This window comes from Poeciliopsis prolifica, unplaced genomic scaffold (genome assembly GCF_027474105.1).
Source record: "Poeciliopsis prolifica strain line A6 unplaced genomic scaffold, Auburn_PproV2 SCAFFOLD051, whole genome shotgun sequence".
Classification (NCBI taxonomy): domain Eukaryota; kingdom Metazoa; phylum Chordata; class Actinopteri; order Cyprinodontiformes; family Poeciliidae; genus Poeciliopsis; species Poeciliopsis prolifica.
This window is the reverse complement of record NW_026562426.1, coordinates 1,791,328-1,808,480: the sequence shown is the minus strand read 5'-3', so window position 1 is coordinate 1,808,480 and position 17,153 is coordinate 1,791,328. Positions and strand designations below refer to the sequence as shown.

General features: G+C 37.2%; 1 protein-coding gene across 1 annotated transcript; it reads left to right on the top strand.

The window, feature by feature from the left end:
• The first annotated feature begins 39 nt into the window (after positions 1-39).
• Positions 40-14,092, top strand: acox3 (acyl-CoA oxidase 3, pristanoyl). Its single transcript, XM_055058422.1, has 19 exons — positions 40-542; positions 1,968-2,115; positions 2,448-2,545; positions 2,690-2,825; positions 3,520-3,594; positions 3,761-3,850; positions 4,565-4,708; positions 5,681-5,769; positions 6,152-6,248; positions 7,770-7,952; positions 8,196-8,318; positions 8,393-8,513; positions 8,587-8,709; positions 9,259-9,372; positions 9,692-9,807; positions 10,699-10,873; positions 10,968-11,035; positions 11,659-11,745; positions 12,538-14,092. Exons 2-19 carry the CDS (start codon positions 1,996-1,998, stop codon positions 12,655-12,657), a joined length of 2,079 nt encoding a protein of 692 aa, XP_054914397.1. The 5' UTR covers positions 40-542; positions 1,968-1,995; the 3' UTR covers positions 12,658-14,092.
• Positions 14,093-17,153: the final 3,061 nt, after the last annotated feature.

Here is a 17,153-nt window from a genome sequence, read left to right as displayed (position 1 = left end):
TTACATCTTTATAAAGATATTTCGAAAGGATGGCCTCCCTTTCGTCTGTATCATCACGTGTCAATTTTATTTTTTGTCACAGCTGTTTATTTTTTTATTGGCAGTACTTTTAAATGATAGCAATTAAAGTTAATATTAGACAACAGTCTGGTAAGTTTTGACGTTGATTTAGGGTGTTTGTCAAATAGGTGAGAATAAAGTTATTGTGCTAAAAAAAAACAAGTCGAAACGTTCAAAATAAAATAAGGAATGGTTCTAAAGGGCGATATTTCATCTCTACAATAAGTTATTACATGATAAATCAAATGAAACAGGACGGAGTCTCCTGGAAATGACTGACAAGATTTGTTTTTATCATGTAAATGTTTTCAAATTGAAATGACCGAAGTTGATTCTCTTATTGTGAAGGAGTCAGACAGGAAGTGATTGACCTGTCGAGTCAAAAGAGCTTGCAGAGTTTGTCTTTAGCAGGGAAGCAACTTCTGAGGAACTTTTCACCCAGTGCAAGGAAACCTGCAGACATAAGTAAACAAGGTCAAAGGGTACGAAGAAAACAGAACATTTAATGCGTTTTCTCTGTTTCTTTATCTGACTGTCTGTCTGTCTGTCAGCCCTCTGACTTGAGCTAAACTATTGAAAGGACACGAGCTGAAATAAGGTGTTTATAATGGGTTATTATAAATTCATTTATCCATTAGTCGTTCATTTAAACGGGCATACATTTTCAGTCTGTTCAGAAAGCACACATCATTTTATTAGGGTAGAAACTACATTTAGGACTCAGTAAATAACCATATTGTCTAATGTAATTACAAGTAAGGCTGTGAATGTGTTATAGATCGATAGGATATGTTAAGAATGTGCCTTCAGCATTCATTAGTAAATGATTTATGATGTTCCACAATCATTTCAGTCTGACTTTACATGGACAAAAAAATGCTCAAACAAATTGTAGGATATGCTGTAAAGGCAGAATGAAGCCAAATTCAAAAATAAATGTTAAGGAGAACATGTTCAATGTTGCGATGTGGGATTTTTTTTTTAATGCGCAGCTCAAGCGCATTTGATCAGGTTGAAGTCTGGACTTTGTGTTCTGTTTCAGCTCTTCTGATTCTCTGTTGTGTTTGTCATTCGTTGGCTTGTCGTTCAAACACACGGTATTCCAGCCTCACATTTCACTGATCACCACAAAACAGTCAGTTGATTGGTTGTGTGGGGTCTTTCATTCTCTTCCTCCTTCAATTATTTCACTCCTGGATCCCCTTTACATCAGATCTAATAGACACACACAGATGAATCTAAATGAACACATTTAATACATTATCGCATTTTTATCTCATCTCATTCATTTTTATACTCATCAATTATGTACTTTTATTTTTTTTCCCGAATTGAATAATATTTTGACTTTGCTTAATTTTTCCATCTAGAAAAAAAATTAAGCAAACTGATATGCACATGCTTTTAAGAGTTCTGCAAACACGTCTGCGTTATATTGCATTTCCCTCTCTGTTCTGATATACAACTAGGATACTACTTTAAAGCATATTGTAAATAGTTATGCAGGCCCTAATTTTATGCTAACTATTTTTATGTAAGTTTTATTATTTTGTAGAAGTCAATTCCCAGTTTGACAATAAAAGTTTTTTTGTGTGTATTTTTCCTCATCAAAGTTGTTGGGAAAAAAAAGACACATTTTGTTAATCATTATTGATTTTTAAAAACATTAAAAAGGAGCAAAACATTCCAGAAGGTGACTGACTTTTATAGGCATGGTATGTATGGGAAAAATGACCATACTGACCATGATGTAGGTAAATAAATGAAAGCAGTCAGACATTAAATAGCAATGTTTCAGGGAAAGAAAATAATTGCCTGTTATTGAAAGTTTAACTATCATTTTTAGTAGTTTAATTCTATTCTGTTTTATTAGCCCGCTAATAAAGCATGCTGCTGTTCCTTTGCAGGAGGTGAAGCTCTGAATTCGTCCAGAACATGGAGCAGGTTGTGGCCGACCTCCCCAGCGGTCCGCTTGACGCCTACAGGAACAAAGCCTCCTTCAGCTGGAAGGAGATGCTCCACTTCATTGATGGAGAGGAAATATTACAGTTCAAAGTGAGATCAGATTCTCTGCTGTCAAAGGTTTTCCAAAATAATATTGGATCTGGTTTTTAATTTTCTATCATTGCCTATTTCAGTTTTAAGTGCTTGTAATACTGCAAGATATTACCCCAGCAAGGGAAAGTTTTATATACTAATACATACTCATTTTTTGGGGTTAGAGGGCTGGAGGTGTGGCTCAACAAGAAGTTTAATTTTCAACATCAATACATTTAAAAGTGGATGAAACACGCAATTAAAAAGACAATTTCATACGTCAAAATGAATGTGTTTGTTCTGTTTTATGGTGAAGTTCCATGTATTTTCTCCTCTCATGTCTGGTGCAGCAACACGTGTTCAACAGTTTGGAAAATGATCCCGTGTTTGCCCGTCAGCCTGGAGAGGATGTTTCTGTTGAGAAGAAGAGAGAACTTAACTTCCTCAGGTATTGGTTACTTGTTTGAATTGTTCTGAACATTACACCATCACAAATGCTACATGACGAAACCTATTTAGCATCTGTGAGGTTTTGCTCAATATCTCTTACTGAAAATGGTGCGTGAAGACAGATCTAATGTGAAACATGCAGGGTAAAGCAGCTCTTTCGCTACAACTTCCTGACTAAAGAAGATATGATGGCAAACCCGTGGAAGGTTGTCATCTTGGACGACTGTCTGGGCATGTATGACTGGGCTCTGGTCGCCAAGTATGGCCTTAACAGAGTGGTAAGATCTTTTTGGTTTTCTAGATAGGTTTTGTGATTAAAATGTGATAGTAATTTGTCTGCTTTAGAATTGTTGCTTTTAATAAAAATATTTAGGCTAACCATGCATTATTCTTTGGAATAATGCATGTTCTTCATTTGGTTCTTATGCCTGGCGCCGCTGATGTGAGACTGGTACTGTTCCAAATTTGGAAATTTGGAATAATTTCCTAATCCCTTAAGCTAATGTAGATGTAAATTTTCTATTCTACAGGGTGTTTGGAATCTTCTTTTCAAAACTTGGAAACTTTTAACGTGGTCGTCTGTAGGGACTACACACAAGGCTGTTAAACCTTTTTCTAGCTTGTTTGAATTCCTGGTTCAGATCCTGAACCAGCAAATCTGAGAGGTGTGAAAGGTTGATGCAACAACAGTAGATCTTTAATGCGTTGTGGTGCTAAGCCTGTCAGTAATATATAAACTAACAAAACGATTTTAAAGTCTCTTCTCTCAGTGGAAGGACTGTAAAACTGGATGATGTCCCCATCTTCCTGGTTTTAGTCAGAACACCAGCAGCAGCGTTCTGGTTCAGCTGCAGCTGGAGGATTGGTTTTTAGCCTGACCTGTTAAGACACTATTGTGTCATTTTCTCTCAAATGTTGTGCTTCAAAGTACTTGTCAGAGTAAAATGAGTAACTCTTGAAATCTTGTTTCAGATGTTTGCAGGAACCATCATCGGTTCAGGGTCAGGCAGACATGGCAAATATGTAAAGGACATTGAAGACATGGAAGTAAGTGACAACTTCAAAATGCAAACAGCTTTACTTTTCACTAATTGAACAAGAAACAAAAAAGTGAGTTTTGTTCTTCGCATTGTCCGTTAATGTATGAATCTTTGCATGCAGAAAGAGTGCTAGTTACGTTTAGTGATTTTATTTTGCTCATTTTTATTCTCAGACGTTTGGGTGCTTTGCACTGACTGAGCTCAGCCATGGTAGCAACACTCGAGCCATGAGAACCACAGCCACATATGACCCTTCTTCCCAGGTCAGCATACACAACCACAACACCTTTTCAAATGTGTTTATAGAAATGTTCTATAAATGAGCTAAGGGTTTTGGGTTATGCCTGGAAGGACGGTGATGGTTTGGAGGGTCGGGGTAACTGAGGGCGGTGGGCGGATTTACCCCTCAGCCTCTTCACACTGTGATAAATGTCCACTGAGGGCTGCTGGCCTCATCTCTTCTGGTCTGAAACTCAAACTCAACTGGATTTCACAAATCTATAAGTGCATGTTGGGTCCTGAGTCCCAGACTGCATTATTTAGATATTCTCCTTTACTTATTAACTATAGTAGCTCTATGCAAATGCCTGTGGTGTATGATATGGTAATAGCCAAAAAAGTAATATTAAAATTGTGGAATACTGATAAAGTGCCTCAGTTTAAATTGTGGTTAACTGAACTTACTGAGATACTCTATATAGAGAGATTGTCTGATGAAACCTTGGGCTTTCTGCAGTTTCCCAATGCCCTCTTGGTCTCTGCATTTCACCAGTACATTTATATGTTTGCCCATGTCACCCATAGTATCAGAAACCACCACTGAGGACCAGCATTTGGAATTTGGGTTGACCTCATACCCCATATTCCACTGACAAACAGAACTGACTGCATTGGGCTGAGGCTGCAATGTCATAAATCAGTAGTTATTGTGATGATTTGTATAACACTCTTTTTTATCCTCTGTGTCTGTGCTGCAGGAGTTTGTCATCAATTCTCCAGACTTTGAAGCTGCAAAGTTCTGGGTTGGAAACATGGGAAAGACGGCCACTCATGCTGTCGTATTTGCTCAGCTCTACACACCTGACCAGATGTGCCATGGCCTGCACTCTTTCATTGTTCCTGTAAGGCTCCAATTACGTAAAGTTTGTGTTTGTAATCGGCAATAAAACTTCCCATCCTCACTACTCCAGTGGGACCGTAGACAGCCTACCATCCCAGTCTGGTTTTGGGCATTTAACACCTCTGACTGGAAACTGACCAGCCAGAGTTTGGTGGTGAGGTCAGCAGAGAGGTCGCAGTCGTTGCCTGTTGCCTGGCCAGGGCTCGGCCAATCACCAAAGACCTTTTCCACCGTCACCATGGTGTGCCCTCCCTGCTGCCTCAACTGCAGAACATCCAGATTAAACTGCTAAACTTCCATTAAACATTTTTATTGTATATATTTATATTAATACTTCACATTGTTATTATTAGTAATATTATTATCTGTTATCGTTGGAGTCTTGCAACAAAATTTTGCTCAATATGTACATTGTAAGTGTGCAGTTAAAAGATAATCAAGTCTGACTAGCGTTAGCAAAAAAAGAAAAAAACAAGAAAAGTGTAATTCGCTGAACTTTACAAAAATAAGTTTAAAGTAAGACTTCACACATCTTAGTTTTATTTTGCATAGAATCAATATTTGATATTGGAAAAGTGCATCACGCCTGCATTTTCTATGCTCAACCAACATATGTAAAGAAATACTGTGTCTATTCCTGTGGTGTGAAACTATTGGTGTCAACTTGCACTACAGGACATTATCACTGAAGTGTGTAATTCATGTGGCCTAGATTGAACAGCAGTCTAATTTAGACACATTTATTTGGACTGATTTAAACGCAAATGTTGCTTTATAGTTCTAAATCAACATTGTAAGATTTTTTGGAATAAGAAAAGATTAATTCCAATTAAACATTTCTAGTCTGTATGTGACATAACATATTTCTCATGTTCGATATTGTAGTTATTATGCATTCACTATTTCTGATCTTTATCTGAAGATGAGACAACCCGATTACTGTAATACCTCATTTAAAACCCGTGTTCTGCAGATCAGAGACCCCAAAACCCTGCTGGCTCTACCTGGTGTTCTAGTTGGGGACATGGGAAAAAAATTAGGCCAGAATGGACTGGATAATGGGTAGGTAGCTGCAGCGGTACTTATACCATTCTTACTCTATACGATTTTGACAGTGTATGATCCAAACACTTACTAAACTCAGTTTTTAAAGTTGACTGAACAATAATTTACCTGGACTAATGTAATACAGTTCTGTGGAAAGTCAGCAAAAAATATCTATGAATTAAATTACAAACTTACTTTGAGTTCTATCGTAATAGAAGATGATACATGATGTGTAGAGAATCGAGAGAGTGTCGTGTTATACAGAGTCAGAACTAGTAAAGTACTGTAAGGAACCAAATATAAAGGCATCACAAACAGTTTTGTTTGATTTATACTGCGTTGTTTCTTTCTAATAAAACACAACAATGTTTTATTCTTTTGGCTCTTTTTTCAACAGGTTTGCAATGTTTCACAATGTGAGAATTCCCAGGGAAAACCTGCTAAACCGAACAGGCGATGTTACCCCGGATGGACAATATGTGACACCATTCAAGGTATTTCTACACCTCCTCAATTTCTTGCTAACACGAGTACCAGTATCAGACAGTCGCATAGGACAACTCTGCATTTCAACATTATGTAGATACAGTGCACATGATTGGTGAAGTTCCTCAGAATGGTAACTTAAGTGACTTAACTGTTGAGGTAATGGGATTAACTGTTGAGGTAATGGGATTTTCACTCACAACCTTCTCTTGGGTTGACAGAGAATATCGCCCAAAAGATGGTAATAGTTGTCTGGATGAAGTCCTGGTTGATGTCAGAGGGATGAGAATAATTGTCTGGTTTAATATTATAGAGATTACTGACTGAAATAATGTATGGAGACTATAATTTCTGAAAGCATAACATGTAAATTTTGAAGCAGATGATCTTCAGCAGTAGAAGACCACGCTAATGTAACCAGATACTCAATACCTCCTGGCTACTTAAAAAAATAGCTGTCAATTATTGTCTGATGGAAATAAATGTTTAATATATTTAGGTGCTTTAGTTGGGTCAGATCAGAATGTAAGGTCTCTCAGCTACAACTTCCTGGGTACAAACACAGAGGTCCTTCAGTCATTTTTTTCTCAGACAGAAAACATGTTTGATGCCGACTATCTTAGATAAAATGCACTAAAAACTGAGTATTAGGTTCTGGACACAAGAGTAGTCGAGGAGCATTGGTCTGTGTTCATTCATAGAAAGCAAATATTCCAGGTCCATTTGTTTAAATAACCTGGAGTTCACAGGGATGATGCCTTCAGGGACACTGTCTACGTTTACGCTCCATGCTCTCATCTTTTGCTGAGAATCCACTTCTTACTCAGACACGGACTGTACTGAGTGGACAGAACAATTGATGTTCTTGTTTTATGCAGCCATTCACATATTGATGTCAGAATGGAAAGAGAATCTGAGTGTATAGTTAAAGGTTTACTCCACTCTTTAAGCCATAAAGCCGATAGGGAGGAATAAACAAACTGGGTTTTTCACCTGAGCTCCCCAGTGTAAGCTAAACTGCTTCAATAATTCATTTTTACCGCCTTTCATAACATACACAGTGTTAATCAAATTGTTTTCTTTGTGTGCTGTTATGCGTGCACATTATGTTTTGTGCACAATGTTTACATTTTTCACTTCAAAACATTAGGTTGTATGCAATGCCTCCCTAAAAATCAAAAGCCCTAAGAATACAAACACTGCTTCTTAAAAAACATCCTTTTTTATGTACATTTCTTCTGGACACCAGCCATGTGTAAAAGTATGATCACTAAGCGGCACATAGCAATTGCTAGAAAATATACATTTGTCATCTTCCAGCATTTTGCTTTTCTTTTATTATTTTAAACCCCCAATTTGTTGTAATCTGTGAAAGCAGAGTTTCACAGATTGAAAGTGCTCGTTTTTATGCAGCTTCACGCAAGTGGACACTTTGTTGTTAAAGAACTCATTACTTTTTAAACTTGTCAAAATTGGATGATGAATCCAATATTGACAAAAGCCACAGTAATATCCTTTCTTTCCTGTAGGACTCTAACAAGCGTTTTGGAGCCTCTTTGGGGGCCCTTTCCGGAGGTCGGATTTATATCACCAGGATGGCTTTCGTCAACTTGAAGCTTGCTGTCACTGTCGCTGTTCGATTCTCAGCCACCAGGAAACAGTTTGGACCAAGTAACACAGAGGAGATTCCAGTTCTGGAATACCAGTTACAGGTACATTCTGAACTATAAACCCTCAAGCATTTAGAAAGAGTAAAGATTGAATTGGATTTAGTTAAAGAACAAGAACAGGATGTTTTTTCACCGCATTTGTTCCATTTCAAAAAGTACAGTTTGGTGGTTTGATCTCTGCTTTTCATATGTAGTTATTATTACTTCAAACATTCCATAAAGAAAATGTTTATGCTTAAGGTAATGACTATCGATGCTCATGCGCATATTTTGTTTGGATCGTAGCAGTGGCGTCTGATCCCTTATGTGGCAGCAGCGTATGTCCTGGAACACTTCACTAAAACCATCTTCATGAACTTTGTTGAGTTCCAGTTCGGACAGCTGATGAAGGACAACAGTGACAGACAAGTAAGTACAGCATGATAAACTTTTATTCTTTTATTCCACACAGGCGTTGAATCTTTTGATCCCGTGATTCACAGGCAGAGATGGGAAGGGAGATCCATGCCATCGGGTGCTCCAGTAAACCGCTGGGTTCCTGGACGGCTCAGAGGGGCATCCAGGAGTGCAGAGAGGCCTGTGGTGGCCATGGATACCTGGCCAGTCAGTAGTTCATCACAAACACTCCCCCCAGGTCACTGAGTCAGTGTGAGCGCTATAACTCTGTGTGTTACAGTGAACCGACTGGGTGAGCTGCGTGATGATAATGACCCAAACTGCACATATGAAGGAGACAACAACGTTTTGCTCCAGCAGACCAGCAACTACCTTCTGAGCTTGTTCCAGGCCAAAGCCCACAGTAAGTGTAGGGGAAGGTCTTTAAGCTTACTTGTCAAGAAAGAGGAGGAAACGGGCTCTCTTGTTTAATGGCACTCATTTTACAAAGCATATGTTTTGATCAAGTGGGACAATTTTTCACCTATTGTAAGCGACATCAGGTACAAGAAACATATAGAATGTTTATAGTAAAACCAGCTGTTTTGAAATCGGGGAACATTTCACTGTTTGAAATGATCAGAAGTCGGCATTACTCTATGAATGAGGCGCAGCAGGAAGAAAACCAGCAGAACGTGGCTCCTTCACCAGACACACTCCAAAGACAAAATGAGAAAGAAATGGAGGGAAAAAACATTAATCATGAGAAAACATAAATATTCAGACCCGAATACCTGAATTTGACTGTATATTTGAATGAATAATTGCTCTTCAAAGAACCTTATTCATTCTATGTTGTATGTTCATCAGTAAGTGATGTAATTGTATCTACAATAAACATCTGCAGTCACCTAATTGTCATCTCTACTCTAACAGCTGATTACTGATCTCCACCTTTGCTTTTTGGTTTCAGATGGAGTTCCCATTCAGTCTCCCTTTCACACTGTGGACTTCTTGGATGATCATTTAAAACATCTGGAAAGCAAGTTTACAGCAACAACAGTAGAGGACTGTATGGAACCTGAGGGTACGAGGATAAATCCACTTCATAAAAAAACACATTTCTTCTACGCTGTTCTTCTATATGTCAAATTTTGTGTCCCGATTAGAGTTGAATTCAGACGAGCTTAATCCTTTTGTCAAATGTCGACACATCATTGTCAAATGTTTGTATTAAGTAATATCAAAACTTTGAGATGAATTTAACAAAACGATTTGGTGAGAAAAAAGAACAAGGTGCTTGTCATGTTCATAACATATTAATATTTACTGCATGAAGTTTATCAGTCTTCGGTCCTTTTTTTTAATCCTCTATTAAAACACAATTTCTTTTTCCATGACTTCAGTTTCTTTAGCTGCCTACATGTGGCTCGTCAGTTTTCTGCTTGTGGAGAGTCAGAGGAGGTGGGAACAACAGAGCGCCGTAAGCAGTGATGAGTTTGAGGCCCGTAACAACAGCCAGGTAACGAAACACACTGAGGAACAAAACACACTGAGGAACGAAACACACTGAGAAACAAAACACACTGAGGAACGAAACACACTGAGGAACGAAACACACTGAGGAACGAAACACACTGAGGAACGAAACACACCGAGGAACGAAACACACTGAGGAACACAAAACACACCTGAGGAACGAACAAACACACTGAGGAACGAAACACACTGAGGAACGAAACACACTGAGGAACGAAACACACTGAGGAACGAAACACACCGAGGAACGAAACACACTGAGGAACGAAACACACTGAGGAACAAAACACACTGAGGAACGAAACACACTGAGGAACGAAACACACCGAGGAACAAAACACACCGAGGAACGAAACACACTGAGAAACGAAACACACCGAGGAACGAAACACACTGAGGAACGAAACACACCGAGGAACGAAACACACCGAGGAACAAAACACACTGAGGAACAAAACACAGGGAAGAAATATTGCGAATATTGTACACCATTCTGCATTGACACCATGTTACTAATACTATGTTTTTCAGCCAGCAGAAAAAAAATATTATTTTTGCAACAACCTTCAGTGTCATTAAAGATAAGTCTTATTTGTGTACAGTTATGTGTCGAAAGTTAAATCACTTCAGAAATGATGCTGTTCCAGTTCATTTGTCAGGTATTATATTGACGAGCATAAACATATAATCAGTTAAATATGTTTATGGTGATTTTATTCTACAACATCTCTTTTTACTAATCTTGAACGAGAGCCAGAATAAAGTAGAAAACTAGACACAACCTGACTCTCTTCAGTTGGAGTTTACTTGATAATAAATACAAGCAATTTTAAAGAAGTTCAACGTTAACCTGCGTGTCCATGTGTGTGTTCAGGTATACTACTGCAGGTCCTTGGCTATCACCTACATTGAACACTGCTGCCTGCAGAGGTTTCATAGTCTGACCATTGATCAGGACACGCCCTCTGACCTCAAACCAGTGCTAAGAAAACTGTGTGCCCTTTATGGACTGTGGAGCCTCAGCAACCACATGGCGACACTGTTCCAGGGTTTGTCACCCTCTCTGAATTAAATGGAAACAGACCAATAAGATTTGCCTGTATCATAACTTTAATGCTTTTTCACAATACTGTTCTTGTTCAGGTGATTATATGTCTGGAAGGAAACCGGCGGAGTTGGTCCAGTTGACCATCCTGAGGCTCTGCTCAGAGGTATTTTGTCATGTCTGACATAAGTAATCACAGATATGAGGAGGAACCAGCAGCCTGTGTAATGAACTTAACGCTTCATTACCCAAAATGGACAACTTTGTGTCAGATGTGATTATTTTCTGTAACATATCTTCATTTGCACTTTAAATATACAAAGAACTATTAAGTAACCTTGAAAATGTGTTTTCAACTAAAAGGAAGGTCACACACTCATCTATTTGGTTTAAATTGGTCCTCTCCTCATTCACTTTGCATTACTGATTAGAACAAAAGAAATTAAGATTTAAAACCGTTTGGCTTCTGAATATTTTTCTTCAATTTGACGTCTTGCCCACATCCTTTCACATGAATCAAGACTTTCGTTGTCATACAAGCTAAGCCCCTCCCTATTTCAAATATATATATTTTTATGAAAAATGAGAGGGCAACTATTTTAGCAAGTTTGTGTGCACCAACAAACATGCGTCCTTCCCTCCCTCCTATTATCTTCGTGGTCATAGTGATGGCAGAGTGTGTGGGGAGTGCTTTCCAGAAGTCATTAGCGTTCAGTTTTGTTATCTCTTTTATGTTTTCATGGACCTGAATCATGAATTGTCGTCTTAAATATCTTTTTGCCTCGACAGTTGAAGAATGAAGCGGTGGCTTTAGTGGATGTTTTAGCTCCCACAGATTTCATCCTCAACTCCCCTATTGCCAAAGCCGACGGAGAGGTAAGGATGGACAATATGGACTGAAAGTGTTAGCATGATATTTTATGATATTATTGTGGTAATGACAAAAATGACAATAAGAACTATTCATTACTTCTTTGTCTTTTTAGCGCGCTCTAGAACAACATATCCACTTCCAATATACTTCTTTAGGAATGCAGTCACTTAAATGAGTGGCATTTATGTCACTAAACCGGACACAGTAACTGCATTTCATCATATTTTCTAATTTATCGACATGTATTTAATCTCTCATTGAACAAACAGTGGAGAAAAAGGTCAACAATTCCGGCAATACAGACAGTTGTGTGAATTTTGTACATGAACTGGTATTTATGATGAAAATAAATCAAAATTCTCCTCATAAGATAATTTATCAATTTATAAAATATTATAAATGATACACAATACAATAAATGCCCAGCCCTGGAGAGGTAAAGAAATACAAACCTGAGTGACATTTTTTGCTGTTACCATAATGAGTCAGTTCTGCTGAGCAATAACAAAATGACAATGGATTAAAATAAATAAATTAAAGACTAAATACTGAAAAGTTTCTCTATTCAAGTATAAAAACCAACCAATACATTGTTGTTGCAAAATACAATAACTACTTATAGCCTAAATCTGCTAAAGCTATGAGTAACTTTGGACTAAGGCGTGAACAGTATAAAAGTGCAAATAAGCATCTGTTGAAGTCTTACTGCACACAATATCAGTTAATATTATTGTTTCTGGTGTGCATGGCATCTTAAGCAGCTTCATTCACTAGATCATTTCTTCTGTCTGCAGCTGTATAAGAACCTGTGGTCCACAGTGATGCAAGGCAGTCAGGTGCTGGAGCGTCCCTCCTGGTGGAAAGAGTTCTGCTCCAATAAACCGACGGTCGGATCCCTTCGTTCCAAACTTTAGAGGCCAAACAACAACATGGAAGAGACAACAGATCCTTTTTCAGCAAGAAAATAAACTTAAGATGAGCTGCAATGTTTCTCTGGGGCTTTGAAAGTCATTAAATCGATTTGGTCAAATTTAAGGCCTTAAAAGGTATTTAGTCCGAAGCTCAGTGGCATTAAAAATGTTTTTATTAGTTTTGTTCAGCCAAACTTGCTCATTGGTGAATTTATGAATTATTGCCGGTGTTGTCCCAAGAAGTGGGTTTGCAGCTTGAAATTCAGCGAAAAAAATAATATCACTAAAAAACACACATTTATTTAGTAAGTTATACTATAAAAGTTGTACTACTTACTATAAGTAGTACAAGATAAGTAATACATCAAAAGAGCAGACGAAATCTTATGTTTTTAGAACAATAACAATATTTGTTAATCTGTTGCAAAGAGCGTTTTCTGGTAACAAAATGCCACAAACTAAACATCTGATTTTTACTTTTGCTAAGGTAAAAATCAGACGGCAGTGCAGTAACATTAGCACAGACAATAGCAGTGCACCGCCCTATATCCAGCCTTTTCCCTAAAACAAGCTTTTTAGCTATTTTTTAAATATTTATTTGCCATGTTTGGTCCACTGAATAGAGGAAGTCGATGTAAGCCTAAATGCTGCCACATGCCACTGGCAGCATTTAGGCTTACATTAGCATTTTGGCTCATTTTATCTTATACACTAATTTTAACACACTGAATAGAGTAAGTCCATGTTACTCAACATTCCTGTGACTGTCCACATGCAATGAAGCTCGTTGTATGTTATTTTAGGATTGTTTCAAATTTTAGCATCAGAACCGCTGCGTTCCAAACCGACAGGCCCCGTTTTTTTAGAAACGTTCTAGTTGAAAATGACAAGACTATTAAATCAGATTTAATGGTTTCAGAAAAGATCAGTTAAAAGCCTTAAATTGTTTGACATTTCAACTTAATATGGCAAGTTTTGTAAAAGTGCAAAAAAGAAAAAAGATCTTCATAGTTTGATTGTTGGGTTACCATAGCTACAATCTGATTCCACGAGTTTAATCTTTGTGTAAGAGCTTGGCTTGTTCACAAATGCATCCCAGCAAATAACATATATTACTATTTTGTCATCAGCAAATGAATGGCACAGAGATGAATGAAATGCTGAGCAGGAAATTCTGCTAGTTGATATTTAAAATCATTTGTCAGATTATAAACTGATTTTAAACTTTTAAATTTGAATTGCCTTGTTGCTGAAAATGTGCTATATAAATAAAATGGCCTTACCATTAGCACCTTTTAATCACAGTCTTTAAGCTGCTGTTTAACATACATTTTATTATTTCCACAGCTCTGTATCAAAGGTTTTTTTCTGGTCTAATGTTTTAATCTTAATTGTCAAGATCATTGCAAGCAACAACAATAAAGGCTTCAAAATATTCTTTATGTGCTTCTCTTTCCCTCTCTCTCATATATGCACATATGACGGCAGGTATTTATACCATATCATGATACCACACCCAGCTCTAAATGTCTACGTTTACTCTGGACTCATTTATAGTAAAATAAGAAGCCATTAAAGAGATGCTATCCTTTTTTAAATGGATAAGCATCGACATGCAGGATAAAAAGATCATTTTTTTCGTCCGGGTCTTTATTTAGAGATCAGTTCAGCGGCAGATGTCACCAGTGAGCAATGAATGACAGATGGACGAATCCGTCATAATGGTGGATGAAGAATAAAATTCATTTTTAATAAAGTTTTCTGAATGTCCTCTAGGAGGCGTTGTTGGACGTCAGGCTACATTTCTCCATCACAACACGGCAAGCAAAGAATATGTGATTGACAACATGTGATTGTTTGATGTGTTGTGTTTTATTATTGTTCTGTTAGGATATAAACAGAACTTATGACTGTTTTTTTTTTTTTCCCAGTCTGGCCAAATCGTCTCGATTCACTACGTAGATATTTAAAGGGATCCATTAGTTGTAGCAATAGAATTTATTTGACAAAAGTTTATTTTAGATGCAAAAACAATAATACTGTTTAGGTTTTCATAAATTTTAATAAAATATTGTCACATGAAGGAGTTCACCCTGCGGTGCATTCTGGGTAAATGACGTCTAATGATCTTGTGATTGCTTTGTTTTCATGTCTGCACATATTTCTTATGTTTAAGAATAATGAACTGTTTGCAGCTCATGTTCTGCGATTATCGTCGCAGGGTCAGGAGGTGATGTGGGGCACCGCGGGACACGGCGCCGGTCATTCGCTGCATCTCCACGTTCACATGCAGAACAAATGACTGCTGTTTGTGTTAGATTGACTTTATTTTGTTGATGATTTTTATTTATTCATTTATTTATTTTTGTCTCCTGAATGTTTTTAGTCAGTGTACACGTTTCATCTGTACAGTGTGAGGGTGACAACAAAACTACAATAAGAAATAAACATATTTAAAAAAACAAGATAAAATCACAATAAGTGACATTTTAACATGAGACTTTAATAAGAATCACGTGACAACGTTTAAAAATGCTTCTAATTTAGTAAAATAAATATCTGTTAGGTTTCCACCAATCACAAACTCCCATTGTTGTTAACAAACCTTGAAAAATAGTCTTAATCTTGATATATAAATATTGGCCTGACGTTCTTTATTTTACCACTTATTTAACAAAATCTGGAATGAGCATTGCAAGAACAATGTAGAGAATTACATATAAAAATACATATTTTCTATAAAGTACAAAAACACACTTTTAGTTTACATTCAAGGAAATTTTGTCTTTAAAATTCTATTTTTATTCACTCATAAAGGATTTGTCTGATTTATAGAAACAATTAACACATTTATCTGCTCTTTGTTTTTGTGCAGCTTTGACAACTGGAATAAAACTAGAAAAGGGGTTACCATAGAGACAGGTATTAATTACTCTTAATGTATCTTCAAAGTCATCATACACCTTCAACCTTTTTGACCAAAAACAACTTTGTGTTTGATGGGCGTTTTATGTGTTATTTATGTTATATTATTGTTTTCTTTTCATTTTGCTTCTTGCTCCATCATGGAGCAAGATGCTTTCAAGGTCAGATGGAATTTTATTATGATTTTATTGATTTTAATCAGTTACCTCTACAATGTTCTCTGTGCATAGACTTGAAACAGTCTTTGGTCTGTACTAAGTAGTTGTGTGTGAATAGTAATTTTTCAAAATTATAAATTCATATTTTATAATTCTCTCTTTCTTTCATCTCTGTTAAAAAAAAAGTTCAAAAACTTTTTTTTTAAAAATGGTGACAAAAAAAAAATCTTTTGACTTTTTCATTTTGTCAATTTACACACACCTCACCTCTTGGTGCTGACGCACAAACACCTTCAACTTTACACACACAAAACTTCATCAATTTCTCTTCAATGCGCAGCCTGTGTTTACTTTCTCCAGATCCTGCAAATGTTCCTCAAGGTCCTGTGAAAATGTATCAAGATCCTGTTATGCAGGATTCGGCTTCGCGAGCGTTGACAGGAGAAACATAATGTATCATTTTGTATTTGTCGTTGATCGCCCACGTGGAAACCCACTGAACCCAATGCATTAAATCAATAAGCATTTCATAAATGATTCTAAACACAACATAAGTTTTTATATTTAAGTCGCACAGAGAAATATGTAATTGCGCCCGGCAGTCACAGATTATGATGGGTCGCATAATTTGGTATAACATCCTAATTCAGATTTTTTCAATATTTCGCCGGATCTCGGAAGACTTTGGTAGGATCTTGGGAAACTTTTGCAAGGTTTGGAGAGAGAAAGTCAGAATCCCTTTCCCTCCGTTCTTTGTCCACCTCTCAGCTGGACGCTATCTGAGAGCTGATGGCGGCGCGTTGAAGAGTGATGGTTTGGTGAGAGGTTTGGTGTGCGTCCAGCTCAGGTACCTCACTGCTACAGAATTATTCGCTGAATTGCGGGATCAGGTAAAGTTCAGAAAGTTCAGCCAACTTCTGATCACTTTAGCCGGTCGAAAGCGATTTCAAAATTGTGTCACTGTAGAGAAAAAGTTACATCTTCAGCTTGTTCAAATATTAAACAATGAAGTCCAATTAAATATCATCAGTAATTGAAAGAAAATTGACAGGATTTTTTTTTTTTTTCGACCCACGTTAGCCAAAATGGCGGACAACAAAATCGTAGAGCGACCGCTTTTGCTTTTATGAATCTGTTGAAACAAAAGTGGAACTTGCAAATATTCTCCCCATTTTTTTCAGGGTTGGCAGAAAAGATTTCTGGCTCCATCACTGAGTAAAATGTTAATATGCCATAAAATTCTCAAGCCAAGAACAGAGATTTAAACACAACTACACCACCGTTTTGGTGAGTGCGTCAAGCAGAGTTCGGAAAGCTGTTCGCAATGCATTATGGGCCAGACATGTGATGTTCTTGCAACAATTCTTGGTTGCATCACTGAGGTAGATACAATGATAGATTATAATGAGATTAAAT

Coding starts and splice junctions, on each gene's coding strand:
- acox3 (XM_055058422.1), top strand. CDS start 1,996: ATGGAGCAGGTTGTGGCCGACCTCCCCAGCGGTCCGCTTGACGCCTAC. Junction 5,770..6,151: donor CAGAATGGACTGGATAATGG/GTAGGTAGCTGC, acceptor TTTTTTCAACAG/GTTTGCAATGTTTCACAATG. Junction 9,373..9,691: donor GGACTGTATGGAACCTGAGG/GTACGAGGATAA, acceptor CCATGACTTCAG/TTTCTTTAGCTGCCTACATG.